Below are 22,612 nucleotides of genomic sequence, written 5' to 3'. Positions count from 1 at the left end.
TTTCCTCTGAATTATTTGTCTTTATTGTTTTTATTGTTTGGTAAATGACGACATATACTTATTGACGACATGACTGCCTGTCCATGGATTATTCTTTATGGTTGATTGTGTATGGCTATGCTGTTTGACCTATGTGGTTGTATGGATGAGTAGGGTTAAGGCCTCATTCAAGTGCTGGTCTATATTAACCACTAATTTAGGAAAACAGTTTTTCCCTTTCTCCTTCTATCTCTTTTTTTGTGTTTGTGCTGTTACATTGATGATTTCTCTTTTCATTATAATTCTGGAATTGTATCTTTTTTTAGAATTTGGAATTGTATCTGGAATTTGTTCTTTATTAGTGAGAAATATCCTTCGAAGAAGGCTTAAATCACTCCTAATTCCCTGTAATGTTAGAAATACTCAAAGTGAATAAGATTTACATTCATAAACCAATTTAGTGGGTTTTTTTTGCTATAATTCCCTGCCTCTTGGATTTATTTTTTATCACCTCTACTCTTTAAAGTGTGGATTATATGTATAAAAAAGAATCATAACTATTAGTAGATACATGTTGGAAATTTGAGTGGATTTTGATGCAAGCATGGTTATAATATGAGGAATCGTAGGATAACCCAAAAAAACTGAAGAAGGTTTAAAGCTAGTGAAAACAAGGAAAAATGCCAATAGTTGTGCTAACATCGCTGACTAGCCGTCCTCGTTGCAGACAGTTGTCGTGGACAGTTTAGACGAGGTTTCAGTTAAAGCGTTTGCAGTTTTTCCTTGTTTTCACTGCCTCTAGCTTTTTTTCGTTCCTCTGTATTTTCTCTTGTTATGCTTAGTCAGTGGGGTATCAAAACATTGAAAAGCAGCACTAGACCTCTGGTGCCAGAGGTCTGTGCCTCTGGTGTCTCTGGTGCCAGGCCCCGTGGAGTTTTGCAGCAACTGTCACACATGGGTCACACTTCCCCCCCACACACAGTTGCGGGGGACAATGCTTCATGATTGTTGTAGGCTATTGTTTGTAAGGTTATTGGAAAGTAAGTTTTGTGTTATGAAGTAATTGTGTTGTACTTACTATTTAAATTTTTATTTAGTAGTACACCTGAGACTGTGTTCTATTTACTGCGGCTAATGAACGTCCGGGAAAATATTCATAGTGTAAATTTTTATTTCTTATTGTGTGGTTCATTTTCGGATATAGAATAAAATGTGATAAATATCTAAATCAAAAGATTTAGAAAAAATGGAACCGTGTGTAGAAATCAGGATATTTAGCCAAAAACTAATGATAGATGCAAAATTTTTGCTGTTGTTGTTGAAATTAACACCAAGTTTTTTCAGTGTTCCAAGTTATTCAATTTCTAAAAAGTTAAGCTTCAAAGCTGGGACGTTTCATTTTATTTTCTTACTATTAAAATGTTGTATATTGAGACCATCTTCTGGTGTGCCCCTCCTCATCTTGCCATCCATAGGAAAACAAATTTTTTTTAGCTTTCTTATCGTAACATCACCAACGATTGAAGAAAAGTTAATACGAGGTATGTGGATTTCTGTAACTGAAAACCAGAATTGTTTTTAGTAATCTTAAAATAGATTCCATATAAAACCTTCATATAACATGACATATGGAAACGGGTATTGTATTAGCATGACATGCTAATACAATATTCTAAAATTACCATCAAAATATTTTTATTACTTTATTAAAATATAAAAGAATATTAAATCAAGAAATCTGGAAAAAAAACTCATAGAAGGGAGTTTAGTATTCGAGATTGATTTTTCAGAATTGTTTCCAAAAAAGCTATAAGAGATGCGTAGCTTTTTTTGCCGGTTTTCAGAGAGATAATTTAATGTTCTCCAGGAGTACGACATAAAAATGTTCTGTGAAATTTTGCACCTCGTACAACATAAGTAAAAAATGTTTTCTTTTTCTGGAATACTACTAGAAATTTTACAAACTCATTTTAAATTTTCTGCTCTGTTTCACTGCTCCCATACCCAGAAAAAATTTGGATTTGCTTCTCTTATGATTTAAAAGAAAAATTAAAAAAATGCGAAAGCAGTAACGTTGCTTCGCAACACAAAAATATAATATCTGTATATAAGTAGGGTAATTGGGGTATCAATAAAAAAAAGGCCAATCAGAATTATGGGTATTCAATTTCGTAGGTCTAAAAGAAGACTATAAATTTTTCAAGCGATTGAGGGCAAGTGACTGACATCACAAGGCGAGTTCTGTCTGATGTGTATGATTGAAAAAGAAATTCTCTGAAATCTTCCGAGAACAGTTTTCGAACAAAAAAAAAAACAGTTCTTTGAATAACTGTCCAACAAAAAATATCAGTGGTGCATTCTTACTGGTGTATAAGCAAAAACCTGTTGGTGGCTGGGGAGAATTTTATTGCTTTGATTTGAAACAGAGACGAATAGATTATTAGCCCGTACTAAAATGTTTTTTCATTGAGTAACATGAAATCTGACTGCCAGGAGATTAATTTAGCCCTTAACCTATTTCTAGTATTTAAATACTGACCTTTTCCAATTCACTCGAAGGGGATTTTTCTTATGTCCCATCTGCATTTTTTCTGAAACGAAGCTTAAAAAAAATAAAAATGTTCCTGCAGACTAATGAGGTCGGTGTAGTGCAGGTGCTTATTTTCTGCCCTCGCCCAAAAACGATTCTAATAAAAATGTGTCAAACTCTATTTTTAGGTTCGAAACGTTCATCTCATAGCAATGCTTACTTTTATGGTTTTTTCAAAAATAAACGAATTGTTCTATTTGACACATTATTGGAAGAATCAGAAGCAGCAAAGATCCGCGAAGCGTCTCCCGAGAGTGAAGCTAAAAAGGAGTCTGAAAAGCAAGATGGATCAGGGAAGAATGAAACAAAGAAAACCGGATGCACAACTGATGAAGTTCTCGCTGTACTTGGTCATGAGCTGGGTCACTGGAAGCTGAATCATGTCCTTAAAAATATCATTATAACAGAGGTTTGTTTATAAATCTTCTTTCTTTTTTTTTCACATATTCTCTTTCGCTTTTTCTCTCAAGGTGAAAAATGAAGTTTAAATATGTTTAGTTGCTTATGAATGTTTGCTTAAGAGGGAAATATTTGGAAGTAAAATTCTTTCTTGAAAGCACCCTAATTTGTTTTAAGCAAAGCAGGTTCAAACGAAAAGCAGGTCATCCCCGAATGGGGTGGGAGGATATTCGAAAGAAAAATTTAAGAGAAGTGGGAACTTTTCGGGAGGGCTAAATGAAGAAGGCTTTAAATAGATTGGGATGGAAGAGGATCGAAAAGCAGGTCATCCCCGAATGGGGTGGGAGGATTTTATAAAAAAAAAGATTTAAGGTAAGTGGGGACTTTTTGGGAGGGTTAAAAGAAGGAGGTTTTAAATATATTGGAATGTAGGAGGAGTGTGCATAGTGCTGCTGATCTCAGATGGCTTGGTACTGCATTGAGTTGTCAGTAGTAGTAGTAGAAATGTTTAAGCAATCCGATAAAAAGCTGCAAAGGCTGGAAAATTGAAAGCAATTATAATATCTTCGAGGTTTAAGGGCATAGAGATAGACCAGTGACGTGTCGACTGCATAATTAAAGTACTAAATATTTGCATATATATGTCATCTAAAGACATTAGTTTATATGTCAGCTATTGGATCATTCAGGTATTGACATTTTTGTTAAAACTAGACTTTAAGCTGAAGTATCCCTGTACCGCTGTAAATTTGTTTTGTTTATTGTCAATTTCTGTATTTTTTATTTCTTTTTTTTTTTACAAAATCCCCTATATGGTTCTTAAGAGACCCTTAAACGCCTTAAGAGCCTTTCGCTATTAAAAAACATCTCTTGGAATTGCTTGAGAAATTTTCAAGCTTCAAATGGAGTCAAAACCCGTAAATTATCAAGGGACACAAAATAAAAGAATTTTTGATTATTTTACCTGATCTCAGGTTATTTATGCCTGAAAACCCTGACTCAGATGATTCTTTGGGTAGTTTTTAAATTATTTGATTTCTACAGGGATACAAAATATTCATCAACGTAAAAATTCAAACGTAAAATTCAAAGCTGCCAACGCTTTTTGGCCGTAAAATTCGAACGTAAATTTCAAAGCTGCCAACGCTTTGCGGCCGTAAAATTCAAACGTAAAATTCAAAACTGCCAACGCTTTTCGACCGTAAAATTCAAACGTAAAATTAAAAGCTGCCAACGCTTTTCGGCCGTAAAATTCAAACGTAAATTTCAAAGCTGCCAACGCTTTGCGGCCGTAAAATTCAAAACTGCCAACGCTTTTCGACCGTAAAATTCAAAGCTCCCAACGCTTTTTGGCCGTAAAATTCAAAGCTGCCAACGCTTTTCGGCAGTTAAATTCAAACATTATCAATCTGTTGACTCCCAAAGACAACTACACCTTAAAGGGAAGCTACATTTTCTTAATCCTTTTGGGGCTATGTATTTCTAACTTATTTTTTGCAGATTTGTTTCCCATGTTCTTTTTTTTAATATGTATCCCAACTGTTTATAAAAAGAAAAAAAGCTCATGGTTTTTTTCAATTCAATTCATTTTATTTACACTCAATTACCAAAAACATGCACAACTCTCCCATGATGGGCACAACCGTTTCCTGTGCGGGAGCGCTTGACATGTATTTAGCTAATCATCAACAATAATACACATCTCCTAACCCCCCAACCCCACCCCTATCAGCTAATAATAATAACCTATGAATATTTATTAAAATACTGGGAGAGATATTCCAACTTCAATAAGTTTGTACTTATTGTTCAATTTTGGAAAAAAAAATGTTTATTTGTACATGATAAAGCTTAATTTTGATTGATTAATTTTTTTGTAACTGAAGATCTCATCATGACTTGTTAAAGTTGCATGTATTATTCCCAAGCTCTCGAGACTTGTTATAAAACAAAATATTTATATCAGTATAACTATAGTATTAAAAGGAAAATTTATCATTAACTACTCATTAGCAAATCGCCGTTATACGTTAGTGGAGCTTTGTTTTAATTTTGAATTACTTTTCTAATCGTTAATTGTCCGTGGTAATTCTTTGTTAGTGCTTAATGTATTCAACAGAGGATATTTTTGTTAGCTTAGGATAAAGTGAAAAGAAATATTTATGTATCTATCCTATTAATACCATAACTGAAACGCAACTCACCAAATTAGATCTCTCTACGTTTGTGCACGGAGTTAACGAATCCATTCATTTTGAAATATTTTCTGGAAAGACTTCACAAATTTTGATTCGAGTCGATTTACCGGCTGGAATAGCCGTTTCTGCTAATTTTCGAGTGCGAAGTTTACGTTAACCTTTAAGAAGAATCATAATTCTCTATGCTCTAAAATTTGTAATGATATTAGCCTACCAACAATTTAATTATTTTCGGTATCAGTTGGAATTTTTCCTAGTAATTTCTAGCTCAGTTTCTCAACTGCCTATGATTTTTCTTAAAAACTTAGGCTAAATTGCGAATTTGTAGATCGGTCTATTTTGGACCATTGGAATGGAGGAGAGCGTACGTAGCTGTGTTTGCCTCAGGCGGCTTGGTGCCGCGGTGAGTTGTCACCAAGACAGTGGAATTCAATTCAGTGAATATTTCCGCCCTATGTCGAAGGGCCGTCTTCTCAGCACAACACCAGAATATATATATATATATATATATATATATATATATATATATATATATATATATATATATATATATATATATATATATATATATATATATATATATTTATATATATATATATATATATATATATATATATATATATATATATATATATATATATATATATATATATATATATATATATATATATATATATATATATATATATATATATATATATATTTATATTTTTATATATATATATATATATATATATATATATATATATATATATATATATATATATATATATGTATATATATATATATATATATATATATATATATATATATATATATATATATATATATACTTGCATTAAAATGTGAAAATTAAAACTAAAAATGTTTTTTTTAAAACACATTTTAAAACAGCCCTTTCATCCTTACTTCAACGAAGTTCAAACAGGTCTTCGTCATTATTTATGGTGAGTTGTTAGTAACAGTAGTATTCTATTCGAATAGTGGTATTGCTCGGTCGTATTCTTCCTAATTTAGGGAATACATTTGAAAACGTTCCCCGGGCCCTAATTTAGGTAGTAGAGCCCAATTCAGGGCCCTGCCTAACTAAGACGTAACCTACTGCCTAATTTGGGAGTAGATTTCTAAAATTAAGTATTAAAAGAGATACCTCAAATATAATTCCTTTTTGATATTTTTTTAACGTTGTTTTTGTTGTAATTATTTGCTCTTGTTGTCTCCAAAAAGGAAGAACAACACACAATATCTAAAGTATCCTAACCACTACCCGTTTCCGCAGCTTCGCGATTCCATTATCCGCATATTTAGGAATCTACCACACGAGTAGATTCTGAATATTTGCATCGGCCTAGCACTAATTCTGAAGTATTAATTACTATTTTTTTCATTCACCTGGAGTTGACATTTTTTGATGTCTTGAGAAGCCAGTGTCCCTTTTATTTCAGATCAACTGACCATTCAAATCAATAATATAGTTCTTGGATGTGGCTTTGTTCATATTTACTCTTTTATTTCAGGCCAACTTATTCCTATTGTTTTTGGTATTCAATAGTCTATTCAAGTACAAGCCATTGTATGTTGGTTTTGGTTTTGATGAAGAGACCCCAGTTTTTATTGGGCTGTATATAGTCATGTCTTATATTCTAGCCCCCTACAACACCGTAAGTGATTGTTTTCTTTTTATCTCTGATGGTACTTTTATCTTTTCTGATTAATGTTTTTGATTAATTATTAATTATTATTATTTGATTAATTATTATTATTTATTATTACTTATTTATTATTACTTATTATTTAATAATTATTAAATTATTTATTTATTTTTTATTTTAAATTATTAAATTATTATTAATTATTTAATTATTTAATAATTATTTATTATTACTGATTAATTATTATTTTCTGATTAATGTTTTTTATCTGATAATGTTCACACTACACTATGGAACCTATGACAATAGCACATATTAAGAATTTAATCTATGTAATTTTATGGAGCCAATTAAAATAAACTTTTCGTAACAACCCTTTCATGACGTCTTTTCATCGGAGGCCATCCTACTGCATAGCTGCATAGAGTTTTAATCTGCATCTCTGTTCTACACGTAACGTAACGTAACTTGACGACGTAGCTTAGAAAATTTACATGTAGTGTGGGAGCCGCCCAAATGCTTTTTCGTTTTTGATTCATAACTGCAAGATATGAAGAAAAAAGTGGAAAAGTTTACCTATCCAATTCATATATTTAATACAATAGAATCTAACTCTGTTGTAACGATATACAACAACAAGAGCCAAGAGCTCATATGGCACTTGTGACGAGGTCGAAAGAGCTGACCTCTGAAGCTGAATAGCTTTCTCTATAATTTTTGATCGCTTTAAGTCCATCGTTTGATTTAGCTCCTCCTACGCTTGCTGGCCCATACTATAGCAAATTCTTGATTTTAATCACTATAAAACCTGACCCAATCTGATGTTTTTGGTAAAAGTATTAGTCAAGGCCAGACATTTAAAAAAAAAATTGAAATTAAACTAAAAATCAATACTAAAAATGGCAGAGCAAGAAAAAAAACTTCAAAAATATTTCTCTGTCAGGAATTGAGCCTACGACCTTCGGAGTAGAATTCGAAAATCATATCCACTGCGCTATGCAGGCTTTCAACGGGACATTTTTTTAATATTTTTTCTAATTTTTCCGAATTAACCGTCCCTCCACTCCCCCCAGATGGTCGAATCGGGGAAGCGACTATTTCTAATTTAATCTGGTCCGGCCCCTGATACACCTGCCAACTTTCATCGTCTTAGCTAATCTGGAATTGCCCGAACAAGCAAACCAGAACTGACGGACGGACAGAAATTGCGATCGCTATATGGCACTTGGCAGACGGGTAAGTGCCATAAAAACGAAAGAGAGAACATATACGGCGGATATTGCAGCCCCAAAAGCTGAGCTTGAAGGGGGCTTAATCGCTGCAACATCAATACAAATGTAGGGAAAACAACACCTAATATAAAATAGATCAATACATAATAGAAAAATGGTAAAACTTGCGGACAAAAATCAAAAGTACGGATAAAGATCAAAAACGGAATTTTTAGTTTAAAAAACCTGCAAGCATATTCAAATAATATGGGGAAAGACTTCTTACATGCTATATCAGAGGGAAGAGAATGCCAATGGGCAAGAGCGATTCGAAATAGTGGAAGTTCTATGGATAGATGGGACTTAGTAGGTAAAGGGAATCCCAGTTTTGTTATACCTAATTTAATCTAATTAATTTAGATTAGATTAAATTAGATTTAATTAGATAATTTAATCTAAATTTAAAAAAATGGAACAAATTTTGGTCGTTACTTTGGGAATGCCAAACAGACTCGCGCTCTATATGGAATTTCAGCTACACAAGTTTATATTAAGTTATAATGAAAAAAGAAATCACCAATGCAACAGCACAAACGCATATAAAAAAAGAAGACAAAAGGAGAAAAGGAAGACTGTTTTCCTACATTAGTAATTAGTATAGATCAGTACTTGAATGAGGCCTTAACCTTACTCATCCATCCAATTACATAGGTCAAACAGCATAACCATACACAATCAACCATAAAGACTAATCCATGGACAGGCAGTCGTGTCGTAAGCAAGTATAAGTCGTCATTTACCAAATATTAAAAACAATAAAAAAGACAAATAATTCAGAGGCGACAACCCAACACAAAGGCTCATCAGGAGAATACACACTTGCCTATAGGGTTTCGGCACTTTAAATTATAGTGCCGATATAAATAATATATAAATTATATTCGGCACTATTAAAAATAGTAATTGAATGAGGCCCGCACAGTGGTTCTTTCTCTCATGGAGAATTCTCTCATTTCTCTATGGAGAAGTTAATACAGTAGCAATAAAAAGAAATTTCTGGGTCAGTAATTGCTAAATTTTGAAAATAAGCTAATGAGATTTTAATAGAAAGTCCTCTCGTGCCGTCTTTTCATCAAAGGCAATTATGCTGCGTAACCATAAGATCATCATCACTGCTTGAATCTCCATCCCCATTCCACATTATAAATTTTTCAGTAGTTCGCCTCTGATGGGTGAAGACTTTAAGCGTGATCCTGGTGGTTTTATGGTCTTTTAGGTTAGCCTAGTTTGGAAGAACTTGTTTAAGTGTTAAAGGTTATATTTCATTTGGCATAAGTTAACGACTTGGCTTAGAAAATTAACGTTTAGTATTGAAACCGCTTAAATTTTTTCCCCTATTTCATTCATAACCGCAAGATATGAATAAAAAAAAATGGAAAAGTTTACTCCATCTTAGCTATGCGTACTTCCAATGTGCTCCTACAGCTCCTCAATTAGGTTGAGACAAAAAGTATAAGTAAAAGTATAAGTATAAAAGTAAAAAGTAAAAGTATAGAAAGTATATAAGTATAAACAGTAAAAGTATTAAGTATAGAAAAAATATGTTCGGTTCAATAGTTATTTGGAAAAAGGTATTTGATTATACGAAAAATATTTGAGTATTTGATTATTAAAAAAAAGTATTTGATTATTTGGAAAAGTATTTGATTATAATTATACGTACTTCCAATGTGCTCCTTCAGCTCCTCAATTAGGTTGTGATAAAAATTGTGAAAGTAAAAAGTAAAAGTATAAAATGTATAAAAGTATAAAGTATAGAATAAATATGTTCTGTTCAATATTCATTTAGAAAAAAGTATTTGAGCTGGTGACAGGTCTTATGTATTTTAATATTAGACTGCTCAATTTTAGTACTCAAATAGAGTTGGACTTCCCAATTTGAGGCGGATGAATTCAAATTTGAAATACAGATGTATTACAGAAATTTCAGTCAGTCAGTAGCATTCATTCAGTGAACAACTCTCTGAGTACCTGGAAAGTTACCTATGTGATAAACCAGTTTCTGGTTATATTTAATTAATGTACTTGAACTGGATTGCTGTTTATTATTACAGTGTTATAACACATTGTTATTAATTAAGTTGAAATAACACATTATTATTTATTGACTATTTTGTGGTTTACTGGATAGCAGCTTTGGATATAAGAGTACGGCAGAAATTTCTAGCAGGTCTGAAATTTGATATTTGGCTTCTTATTTTTTTTTTTAAGTTAAGTTAGCCAGTTCTGAAGCTTGAAATGAGCAAGTTCAAGAAAGGGGACTTGGCGTTGGCAAAATTTAGAAATTACCCGCTTTGGCCAGTAAGAATTGTAGACGTTAACACCCAATCAGAAAAAGCATCAAAGTTTCTAGTTTTCTGTTATGGATCCCATGATCTTCAGACAGTCTTAGAAGTAAATTTAGTTCTCTATGCGGAAAAGTCTAAAGAAGCATCACATAAAACTGAACGGAGCGTGAATAAGGCATTTCAGGAGCTGGAGATTTTCCCGGATATCTACTTACAGTATTTAAAAAAAGCTCCCTCCGCTCAAACTGGCTCAAATTCTGAAAAATCATCGGTAGCTGTTCTTGTTGAAAAGTTAGTTTCTACGGAACAAGAGTTAGCACAAACAAAGCAAAATATGCTCAAGGATATCGGGAAATTGGTCACAGAAAAGGTAGCACAAAAAAATAGTATCAACCCAGTTACTGCTGAACAGATAATATCCCAAGTTTATGATGGATTATCAGTCGAATATAATGGTAAATTTGATAAAATTGGCAAAGTACTTAAGGGGTTAAGAGCTCAAATAGAGTCGCTGGAAAATCGTATTGCAAAAAGGGAAGATAGACTTGACGAGTATCAACAAGAAGCTCAGCTTGATTCCCTTGTATTCGTAGGGGTCAAACAGGCCCCTGATGTTGACCTTAAAGTAACAATGCACAATATAATAAAGGACAAAATGGGCTTGAGTGCTCTTATGAGTGATCAAATTCTTTCTATGCAACGTTTTCGCTTACCCAACCCTACAGCTCAGATTAGTGATGAAAGTCGAGTTGCCCCTGTGATTGTCAAATTTTCTAATAAAGATGTTGCGCATACTGTCTTTAAAGCGAAGTCTAAGCTAGCGAAATCTGGTGTTTTTGTGAATGAATATCTCACGAAGCAGCGCAAGATTATCCTGGACAGTGCTAGAGATAAGTTCGGAGCAAAGAACGTTTGGTCGGACCAAGGCCGTATTTTTGCTCGCCTACCAGGTGAAGCTTCTTCTAGGAGGCTTAGGAAGGTTGAAGACACCTTCTAGATTAGTATCTTATTTTATTTCTCGTTTGTAGTATTTATTTGTTTATTGTTTTGTCTTCGTTTGTTTGATCTTTCCTTTTTTGTGAGTTATCTTGCTTATCTTCTTTTACCATTGTTTTGCTTATGATTCGTCTTGTTGACCACTCTCCCCCCCCCCCTATGGAGAACCCTTTTTTTTTCTTTCTTTTTTTTTCATTATTATTCCACCTGTCCCCGTATTGCAAAAAAAAAAATATTCATATAGGTTAACTATGCGTTTATAATGATTCGCAAACTGATTATTTACGTACTATATGTCTGATCAGTTGAATGGCATGAATCGGTTGCGAAAATTTGAATCTGACCCTTTTCGACTGAATGATATACTTCGCGATGGAATAGCAAATGATTATTTTGCAATTGATTTTGATTGCCAAAGATTGAGTAAATATATTCCAGTTACGTCGTCGTCATGGGAAAAAAGTGAGAATTTTCTTAGTGTATGCCATTGGAATTGTCATCTAACTACAAGTTATAATGATATCTTGCATTTGCTAGATCTGTCTAATAGCTATTTTGATGTTATTGGTTTTTGCGAGACTTTTTTGACTTCTGAGCATTTTCTGCCTTCATTTCAATTTCCAGGTTACCAATTATTTGTAAAAAACCGTGAGCTGATGGCAAGGGGAGGTCTAGCATTCCTTGTAAAAAATGGGATATTTTGCCGTCAAAGGGGGGATGTCGATGTTTGGATAGAGGGTAAGGTTGAATCGTTTACTCTTGAACTGGCTATTAATTCAAAAAAACTTATTGTAAGTGAGGTTTATAAACCACCAAGTGCTCGTTTGGAGGATTTCACGGAAGGATTTGAGATATTAATGAGAGCTGCGGTATCTAGCAAGTTAGATTTTATTTGTATGGGAGATTTTAATTTTGATTTGTATGATTTACATGCTATTAATCTTGATTTTTTAAATTTGATGGTTTCAAATGATTTATTTCCCCTTGTTGGGGTCCCGACACGTATAACTAGTCATTCAGCAACTATAATAGATAACATTTTTGTTAGTTCGAAGTACCTGAAATCTAGTGCTGCTGATGTTCTGGTATTCCCATGTTCGGATCATCTCCCAGTTGTAGCTTCTGTGCCACTAGTAATTGCCAAAGAGAAAAAGGCAGAAAAAAAGCAAATGCGGCAATTAAGGAAGCAGAATATGGAAAACCTTGCTGAGGAACTTAGTAAGGTTTCATGGAAACCAGTTTTTGATGAGACAGAAGATGCATTCCATGCATTTGATATTTTTATGAATATTCTCCAGCCGATATATGATAAAACATGTCCACTAAAAGTGTTAAGAAATACAAGGGAATCACCGAGAAAGCCGTGGGTTACATCAGAACTTATTCAGATGATTAAGAAGAGGAATCTACTGTATCAGTCATTTTTAGATTGCCAAAGTGCTGATATGTTTGAAGAGTTCAAAAAAATAAGAAATCAAGTGAATACATTACGAAGATCTTGTGTCAAGAGTTATTATGAATTGAAACTTGGGGAAACAAAGGGGGACTCAAGGGGAACATGGAAGGTTTTGAGAGAAGTGTTGGGTAGTGACAAGAAGAAAAATACACCAACTTCACTAATTGTGGATGGAAAAGTCTATGAAGGCAAGCAGAGCATTGTGAATCACTTTGGTGCCTACTTCTCGACGATTGGTGAAGTGGTTCAAAAGCAAGACCAGCCACTGAGTCAAGGAACAAGTGAGGAAGCTTTCATTGATGATAGAGGCCTGGGACTAATAATGGAGGCTGAAGAAACGAATATGCAGGAGTTGAAAGAAATTGTAAATAGTATTAAGTCCAACTCTTCAGGTAGTGACGGTATAAGCCTTAAGACATTCAAGCTTATTATGGTTTATCTCCTACCATGCCTTGTTTACATGATTAATTTATCACTGAAATCGGGAGAATTCCCGCAAAAGCTTAAAGAGGCGCGAGTGATTCCTCTTCACAAAAGTGGCTCAAAGACTGATCTGACTAACTTCAGACCGATTTCTCTGCTGTCGGTGTTCTCGAAAATGTATGAAAAAGTTATGCATAAAAAGCTTTATGCACATTTAACAAAACATGGGTTTTTAAGTGATAGTCAGTTCGGATTCAGGAAAGGACATTCTACTGTTCATGCTATGCAGCATTTTCTTGATTTTCTGAATACATCAATGGAAAATGGTGAAATGACTTTATCGGTTTTTATAGATTTTAAAAAAGCGTTTGACACGGTTGATTTTAAAATTTTAATTGATAGGCTAAGGTCACTTGGAGTCACAGGTAGTATTTTAAAGTGGTTTGAATCTTATTTGATAGGGAGGTCGATACGTGTATGTTTTGATGATGTTATATCTAATAAATTTTTTATAAGTTGTGGTGTTCCGCAAGGTTCTGTTTTGGGTCCCTTACTATATCTTGTATATGTAGATACTATGCGGTTTTATGTTCCGGGTGTTGTTAATACTTCTTTCGCTGATGACACGGTATTTTCAGCTGCTGCAAGAAATGCTGATGATCTTGTGGAGAAAATTAATCAAGCTTTAAGTCATCTTTTAATTTTTACAAAGATTAGCCGTTTATCAGTGAATGTTTTAAAAACTCATTTTATATTATTTAGTAGGAAAGGAAGTCCAGTTGATTTAAATGGAAAAATATTTCTTTGTAATAGGCCATTGAAACAAGTAGCTGTGGTGAGATACCTTGGTTCCAGCTTGATCAAAATCTGAATTGGAAAGCACATGGTGATCAGGTGGCAGCTAGGGTATCTAGAGGGCTTGGATTGATTCGGCGTCTGAGAAATCAGTTACCTCATTCTGCCCTTTTAACTCTTTATCATTCTATTGTCATGCCTTATATTTCTTATGGTTGTGTGATATGGGCTGGTGGATTTTATACAAATTTTAAACGTGTTCAGGTTTTACAAAATAAAGTTATTAGACTACTAGGAAATTATGTCCATGGTGAAAATGATACAGTTAATTGCTATAGGAAACTTATGATCTTTAATGTTAGCCAACTTCATGATTATCAACTTGCTATATTTGTATTTATGGTTTGTCCCCTGAAATTTTTCGTCAAATGTTTATAAGGAATTCTTCATACCACAGTTATGAGACTAGAAATATGGATGATTTGGTATATGACTATCGCAGCTCTCAGAGGGGAAGTTTTGGTCCCAAGTTTGCTGGACCAGTAGTGTGGAATTCTTTACCAATGAGTATAAGGTTATCTGAAAATGTTAGCCAGTTTAAGAGTAGACTGAAGAATCACCTTCTGAGTAGAAAATAAATAAATAATTTAAATTGGATGGCTTATTGATTTGTTTTTTTAAGTGTTGTTGTTTTTTTTGTTTTTTTCTTTGTTTTCCTGTTGTTTTCTTGTTCCCAATTTTTTTGTTTCATTTTGTTTGTTTGTTTTTTTGTTTTTTTTGTTTTTTTTTTTTTTTTTTTTTTTTTTTTTTTTTTTGTTTTTTTTGTTAATGTTGTTGGTATTGGTGCTCATTAATGTTTATCAGCCACTACTAACAAGTCTCTGACTTTCTAAAGTGGCTGATGTGGTTTTTTTTTGTATATTGATGATATGTATAATAAAAGTGTCTCTCTCCCTCAAAGATGGTATATTATTGACTGACCATTTTAGTCGGTATTATTTCCACAATGTAACACGCGAAGCCATATACTTCATTCTAATTGATTTATTGATGTAAAATATTCAATAGATGCGCGTCAAATATTAAATATGTCTGTGGGTCGTCTAGTGGGAATGGGGGGGGGGGCAAAAGCCTCTTGAGGTGCATTCTTAGGAATTAATTTTTCGACTGTCAGTGAGAGGTGCTTCATACCAAGGTGATAGGGGGAGAAGAAGGATCTTTGGCCTATACCAAGGACGTATTCAGCATTTTATGTTCGGGGGGGGGGAGGCAATAAAAATTGCCAAAAGAATTTGTTTGTATGTATTTTTATTATGTTTTTACGAGTCAGACAAAAATCTCGGAGAGGTGGGGTCAAACCTCGTAACCGTATGGCTAGGGCACGGTCTGCAGATTAAGGATGACAGATTGCCAAAGATTGTTCGTGGAGATCGTCCTCAAATAGGGTGGGAGGATGTTGTAAGGAAAGACTTAAGGGAAATGGGAACTTCTTTGAAAGATGTAAGGTGAAGGCTTTGAATAGATTGGGATTGATAAAGAGCTTCCGTAGGTGTGTTGGCTTTATGCGGCTTGGTGCTGCATTGAGTTGTTGGTCGTAAAAGTAGTAGTATATTCATTCATTTGTGAATGAATATTCGTGAGTAGTATATTCAAGTATATAAATAGTAGTATAGTATATAAGTATATAAAAGCATGTATAGTATATAAGTATATAAAAGTAGTAGTATATTCAATTATTTGTGAATGAAGTAGTAGTATATAAAAGTAGTACATAAGTATATAAAAGTATATATAGTATATAAGTATGTAAAAGTAGTAGTATATTCATTCAATTTGTGAATGAATAATGAAATCTAACCTGATGTAATATTGTATAATATACGGTCATCATAATACTCGTGAACCATGTAGCCTGACTCTTGACATATTTAAGTTCTATTTATAACGCATTTAAGTCTCTTGGCTTTGAAGTGGCAATTGCTAATTTATATTTTTTGATGTTTTTTTCTTGCTCTTTGTTTTGATTTATGTTCTTTATATTTATTTGCTCATGTTAGCTCCAGCTATTGTAGCGAATAAATATATTCTGTATTCTCCTCTAAGCGTGTCTCAAGCATCGTTTAATAATAATATAATGTTTAAATCCTTTTTTTTCTCAGTGTTTTTTTTCCACAATTGCTTGTGCCTTTGTCGTTATGACCCCAATAAACAGAACGTCAAAACTGTTAAGATTTCATCTTAAGGTAAATAGAATTCTAAAAATTAGATTTTGCTAGATTTAATTATTTTTTCATTAAGCCAGGTAGAGCCTAGCAAACATGTAGTAAGTTTTCCAAAAAGTATATAGAATTATATAGAAAAATATATCTATATATAGTATATAGAAAAAATGTACTTCCAATGTGTTCCAATCGACGTGTTACGAAAAATGCACTAAAATGTGTTCCAATCAACGTATCTTCAATTTGTGATTTGAATGAGTATCTTTGTTTTATGCCCTTTGAAACTGTTTTCTGCGGTTCAAATTGATAATATCATAAATGTATCATTTCTGATAGTGGCTCAAAGACTAATCTTTGTTTAATTTAATTTGAATTTATTGTTCCAATTTAATCTGTGAATTTATTTCAGAGTAGTATCAAAACAAAATAAACAAAAAAAATACACATAAAAGAACTTACCTTTTGAAGTAAACATTAACAAAGCGGAGACATACTGAAGCAAACAAACTAAAAACCAAGCCAGAATATACTAGAGGCTATTCACAATTCAAATTTTTTCATTTATTCTGGCTTGGCTTTTTGTTTGATTTGTTCAAGTGTTTCTTCTGCTTTGTTTATGTTCACCTCAAAATTAGTTTTATTTGCCATTTATTTGAAAAAAAACGACATATTTCCCTATATTTTGTGCATATTCGTATTCAAGCTTTTTTCTAAATTTGTGATTTGAACAAGAGGCTTAAAAAATAATCTTTGTTCGTAAATTTATGCCTTATAATTTGTGGCTTGAACACTAATCTTTGTTTAATATTATTTAAAAACAATATTCTAGGTTCTAAGCTTTGGAATGACCTTGCTGTCTCGTCGATTCGAATTTGCCGCGGATGCATTTGCAAAGAAGTTAGGGTATGCCGAAAATTTGAAAAAAGGACTCGTGAAGTTGAGCAAGGATAATTTGGGCTTCCCTGTGTATGATTGGCTCTTCTCCAGCTGGCATCATTCTCATCCTCCACTCCTTCAGAGAATAGCTGCTATTGATGATAAAAAGAAGTCAGTGAAAAGTGATTAGTAGTGTTGCCACCTTGTTCACTTAAACAACCTGGTTTAGTGCTTCGTTTTTTTTTTACTGCATTTCAGTAGTCATTTGATTTTTGTAATATATACTTCTTAATATGTTGTTATACACCATGTTCTTATAGAAGAAGGTAAATTTTGTCAAGCGAAAATCAATACCAAGAATTTCCTATTGATCTTCTTGTTTTTGATGTTTGCGGTAAAGACCTAACAATAATTTGTCAATCAGCTGATTTTGAAACTTCTACGGGATGACTTGTGGCATTATCTACCAGAAGCACAGTCTTTCTTGGCATATTTTTGAGGTTAGATACCCTCGAAACTCAAGAATGAAGTGCTTTTCAAATCAATTTTGAAAAATTATTTTATTCATTCATGCTTTGGTTTGGCCGTAGTAATGATTTGGCATATTTTCAGCACTAGTGCCTTTAAACGAACGTGTCTTTCTGGTCTTTGCAATAACAACTAATTTTAGCTTTTACTGTCCTGATGCATTGCCACAGCAAGGTATAGTTGTTCTTTCCTTGATTGACTTAGGTCCTTCGAACTCGAAATTTCCAGTACAGCCCTGACTCATCCGCATTGTAAATCTGGTCCGGTGATTAACCATTTTTAGTTATAAATTCTGCAAAGTCTATTTCAAAATCATCGGCAGTTTCTTGGTCGCTACTGAGTTTTTTCGCCACGTGGCCCAACCTCACATATACCACGGCGCTGCTCTAGTTAGTCATCCTGAGGAAGCATCAAATTCTTGCAATGAAAGTAGTTCATAAAGATGTTTTGCCTTTGCGGAAATTAACGGTTCTGATATGGGCGTATTATCACTTCGAATATACACATTAAACAATATATATATAATAATACCCATGTGCAATCGACGTAATCGACGATGCAAACGAAATCAATTTGCCATTTTGTTTAGCAATATCCCCTACGGTCGTTTCACCTATCCCATATTCAAAACACAACTGTTTATTCTAGATGTCACTTTCAAATTTTTTTTTCAATTCTTAAGCTTCCTTTGAGTTGATAAAACGACTCATTTCAGTTAAGCAGATATCAAGCGCAATGATAGAGTACAAGGAGATAGAGAAAAGAGATGATAGAGAAGGAGAAACTAGAAACCGCATTGGACAACTGTTTTCTAATGACTGATAAGAAAATAGTTTGAGAGACTGAGAAAGGAAGAAAGCAAAAGGAGTGGGAGTTTCATGGAAAGGAGCATTAACGAAACTACACCTGCCGCTGTCACAACGACACAAGAATCTTCTCCGTGCTCACAGACAAACCATCCTAAGACTTTTTTTTTGCGAAATATATAGTATGTAGTGCATACATAGTTTATTATTACATGCAAAGGGCTTAACATGATTTTGAAATCATTATGCCTTTAAAGATGAAATAAATACGTTTTCTTTGTATTTTCTTATGATTTTGTATTTATAACTTTTTTTCAAAACTTACATTGCCACGGCTAATCTGCATTTTGGATAATCGGGAGTCGATTGTATAAGTAAACCATAAAGTCGTCACATTATTCGTTAAGCAACGAGAAATTTAGCTGCCGAAGTGAAGTTTGATTCTCATCATAAACTATATTCAAAAGCATGTTTTCAGGAAGGATATTAGCTGTATTGTCGCAAAATTTTTAAGGATTTGCTCTATCAATACCAAAACAAAATCGGCAAAATTATTCGTCTATGAACTTTCTAATGACCTCTTTGGACGTCTCTTTGAGAGTGTAAGTAAAAAATCAAGTATATCATGTGTAAAGAAGCACTCTTTAGGAAGCATCAGCCTTTAATGAGCTGTTTAACCACCAGAAAACATAATTTTATTCTACATGGGTATATAAACTTATTTAGTAATTCCAACGTGGTGATTTGATAAGATTTTTGTTACTATTCGTTAAACAATTTTAGCCAATTATTTTTATTTCAAATTAACGAATTGGTTACTATTTTTGCACCAGGTATTATGATTTCAAAAGCTTGAAGAATTTTGTTTCTCGGGGGGGGGGGGGGTAGCTCTATTTGGAAAATTTTATTATGAAGCAAAGGTTTGAAAAAGGAATAGGGTGTATGAAAACCTTGTGTGGCTAAAGAATAAAAATTTTGTTACTTTTTAATAGTATCTATGTAATAGCACCGGGGTCTCCATTTCTTCTCCCTCCCCCTTCCGAAAATAAATATGTTTCAGACACGCTTAGTAAGCCACTTACATCGTGTCATCACATTACGTTCAGTTTTTCATAAAATTAAGTAAAAGCATCAAATTTATAAATTATAGTTAAAATTATTGTAGTTTATTGAAAATATCTTAAATTATATATCAAAATATTTTATAATTCATATTTAAATAATATTTAAAATTAGAGCAGAAATTAGTGAATGTCATTTTTCTGCAAATTTCAGGGAAGTGATTTTTGGCTCTCAACTTCAACATTTTTTCATTTATCTATTTTTTTAATCCCACCTCCTATGAGTAATACCATTATTTTTAAACTCTGAAACTAATCGCTACATTTATGTACTACATACATGTAAAAACAAACAAATTTAGAATCTCTACCATAAGAATTAGTTCTTAAATTGGAACAGTTAAAACTAAACAGTTTTGATTTTTGGGCAATCTACAACCAATAACCAAACATCTGCCCAGCCGTTTGCTGGGTGCCAACCTCTTTCAGTCGACCAATAGCAGCTTAAATCTAGGGTCATATTCTCCAACGGGGAAAGAGAAACATTGAAGCAGACCAATTGCTTGCTTTTAACCACAGAAAAGTCAATTGAATATATTCGTATAAACAGATGTACCGGATAAAATTGTCCGTCAAAATCTTAAAAACAAAAGAATTGGGCTGAAAAATTTGTCTTTGTAATGTTAATCCACCTATTCAAAGGATGTATAATAGCTTGAGTTGAAAGAGAGGGATGCACCCTATTTTCACCCTATTGGATATAAGAGTACGGCAGAAATTTCTAGCAGGTCTGAAATTTGATATTTGGCTTCTTATTTTTTTTTTTAAGTTAAGTTAGCCAGTTCTGAAGCTTGAAATGAGCAAGTTCAAGAAAGGGGACTTGGCGTTGGCAAAATTTAGAAATTACCCGCTTTGGCCAGTAAGAATTGTAGACGTTAACACCCAATCAGAAAAAGCATCAAAGTTTCTAGTTTTCTGTTATGGATCCCATGATCTTCAGACAGTCTTAGAAGTAAATTTAGTTCTCTATGCGGAAAAGTCTAAAGAAGCATCACATAAAACTGAACGGAGCGTGAATAAGGCATTTCAGGAGCTGGAGATTTTCCCGGATATCTACTTACAGTATTTAAAAAAAGCTCCCTCCGCTCAAACTGGCTCAAATTCTGAAAAATCATCGGTAGCTGTTCTTGTTGAAAAGTTAGTTTCTACGGAACAAGAGTTAGCACAAACAAAGCAAAATATGCTCAAGGATATCGGGAAATTGGTCACAGAAAAGGTAGCACAAAAAAATAGTATCAACCCAGTTACTGCTGAACAGATAATATCCCAAGTTTATGATGGATTATCAGTCGAATATAATGGTAAATTTGATAAAATTGGCAAAGTACTTAAGGGGTTAAGAGCTCAAATAGAGTCGCTGGAAAATCGTATTGCAAAAAGGGAAGATAGACTTGACGAGTATCAACAAGAAGCTCAGCTTGATTCCCTTGTATTCGTAGGGGTCAAACAGGCCCCTGATGTTGACCTTAAAGTAACAATGCACAATATAATAAAGGACAAAATGGGCTTGAGTGCTCTTATGAGTGATCAAATTCTTTCTATGCAACGTTTTCGCTTACCCAACCCTACAGCTCAGATTAGTGATGAAAGTCGAGTTGCCCCTGTGATTGTCAAATTTTCTAATAAAGATGTTGCGCATACTGTCTTTAAAGCGAAGTCTAAGCTAGCGAAATCTGGTGTTTTTGTGAATGAATATCTCACGAAGCAGCGCAAGATTATCCTGGACAGTGCTAGAGATAAGTTCGGAGCAAAGAACGTTTGGTCGGACCAAGGCCGTATTTTTGCTCGCCTACCAGGTGAAGCTTCTTCTAGGAGGCTTAGGAAGGTTGAAGACACCTTCTAGATTAGTATCTTATTTTATTTCTCGTTTGTAGTATTTATTTGTTTATTGTTTTGTCTTCGTTTGTTTGATCTTTCCTTTTTTGTGAGTTATCTTGCTTATCTTCTTTTACCATTGTTTTGCTTATGATTCGTCTTGTTGACCACTCTCCCCCCCCCCCCCTATGGAGAACCCTTTTTTTTTCTTTCTTTTTTTTTCATTATTATTCCACCTGTCCCCGTATTGCAAAAAAAAAAATATTCATATAGGTTAACTATGCGTTTATAATGATTCGCAAACTGATTATTTACGTACTATATGTCTGATCAGTTGAATGGCATGAATCGGTTGCGAAAATTTGAATCTGACCCTTTTCGACTGAATGATATACTTCGCGATGGAATAGCAAATGATTATTTTGCAATTGATTTTGATTGCCAAAGATTGAGTAAATATATTCCAGTTACGTCGTCGTCATGGGAAAAAAGTGAGAATTTTCTTAGTGTATGCCATTGGAATTGTCATCTAACTACAAGTTATAATGATATCTTGCATTTGCTAGATCTGTCTAATAGCTATTTTGATGTTATTGGTTTTTGCGAGACTTTTTTGACTTCTGAGCATTTTCTGCCTTCATTTCAATTTCCAGGTTACCAATTATTTGTAAAAAACCGTGAGCTGATGGCAAGGGGAGGTCTAGCATTCCTTGTAAAAAATGGGATATTTTGCCGTCAAAGGGGGGATGTCGATGTTTGGATAGAGGGTAAGGTTGAATCGTTTACTCTTGAACTGGCTATTAATTCAAAAAAACTTATTGTAAGTGAGGTTTATAAACCACCAAGTGCTCGTTTGGAGGATTTCACGGAAGGATTTGAGATATTAATGAGAGCTGCGGTATCTAGCAAGTTAGATTTTATTTGTATGGGAGATTTTAATTTTGATTTGTATGATTTACATGCTATTAATCTTGATTTTTTAAATTTGATGGTTTCAAATGATTTATTTCCCCTTGTTGGGGTCCCGACACGTATAACTAGTCATTCAGCAACTATAATAGATAACATTTTTGTTAGTTCGAAGTACCTGAAATCTAGTGCTGCTGATGTTCTGGTATTCCCATGTTCGGATCATCTCCCAGTTGTAGCTTCTGTGCCACTAGTAATTGCCAAAGAGAAAAAGGCAGAAAAAAAGCA

At 33.5% G+C, this 22,612-nt stretch overlaps 2 protein-coding genes across 5 annotated transcripts in view; both read left to right on the top strand.

Moving 5' to 3' along the window:
• The window catches only part of LOC136043911 (CAAX prenyl protease 1 homolog), a 73,154-nt gene extending 55,715 nt beyond the window's left edge, over positions 1–17,439 (top strand). For all 4 annotated transcript variants that reach the window (XM_065728952.1, XM_065728953.1, XM_065728954.1 and 1 more), the window contains exons 7-9: positions 2,698–2,978; positions 6,684–6,827; positions 17,099–17,439. In XM_065728952.1, the coding sequence (XP_065585024.1) occupies positions 2,698–2,978; positions 6,684–6,827; positions 17,099–17,335 (662 nt within the window). In that variant the 3' untranslated portion in view covers positions 17,336–17,439. The remainder of the gene's footprint in view (positions 1–2,697; positions 2,979–6,683; positions 6,828–17,098) is intronic.
• Positions 17,440–20,396: 2,957 nt separating this feature from the next.
• LOC136035365 (lens epithelium-derived growth factor-like) lies at positions 20,397–21,443 on the top strand. Its single transcript, XM_065717126.1, has one exon. It carries the CDS (start codon positions 20,397–20,399, stop codon positions 21,441–21,443), a length of 1,047 nt encoding a protein of 348 aa, XP_065573198.1.
• The last annotated feature ends 1,169 nt before the right edge of the window (positions 21,444–22,612 follow it).

Source organism: Artemia franciscana, chromosome 2, assembly GCF_032884065.1.
Source record: "Artemia franciscana chromosome 2, ASM3288406v1, whole genome shotgun sequence".
In the NCBI taxonomy this organism is placed as follows: domain Eukaryota; kingdom Metazoa; phylum Arthropoda; class Branchiopoda; order Anostraca; family Artemiidae; genus Artemia; species Artemia franciscana.
The sequence above is the reverse complement of the archived record's forward strand: the minus strand, read 5'-3'. Positions and strand labels throughout refer to the sequence as shown.

Excerpts from the sequence above, each read along its gene's own strand:
- LOC136035365 (XM_065717126.1), top strand. The coding sequence starts at position 20,397 with ATGAGCAAGTTCAAGAAAGGGGACTTGGCGTTGGCAAAATTTAGAAAT.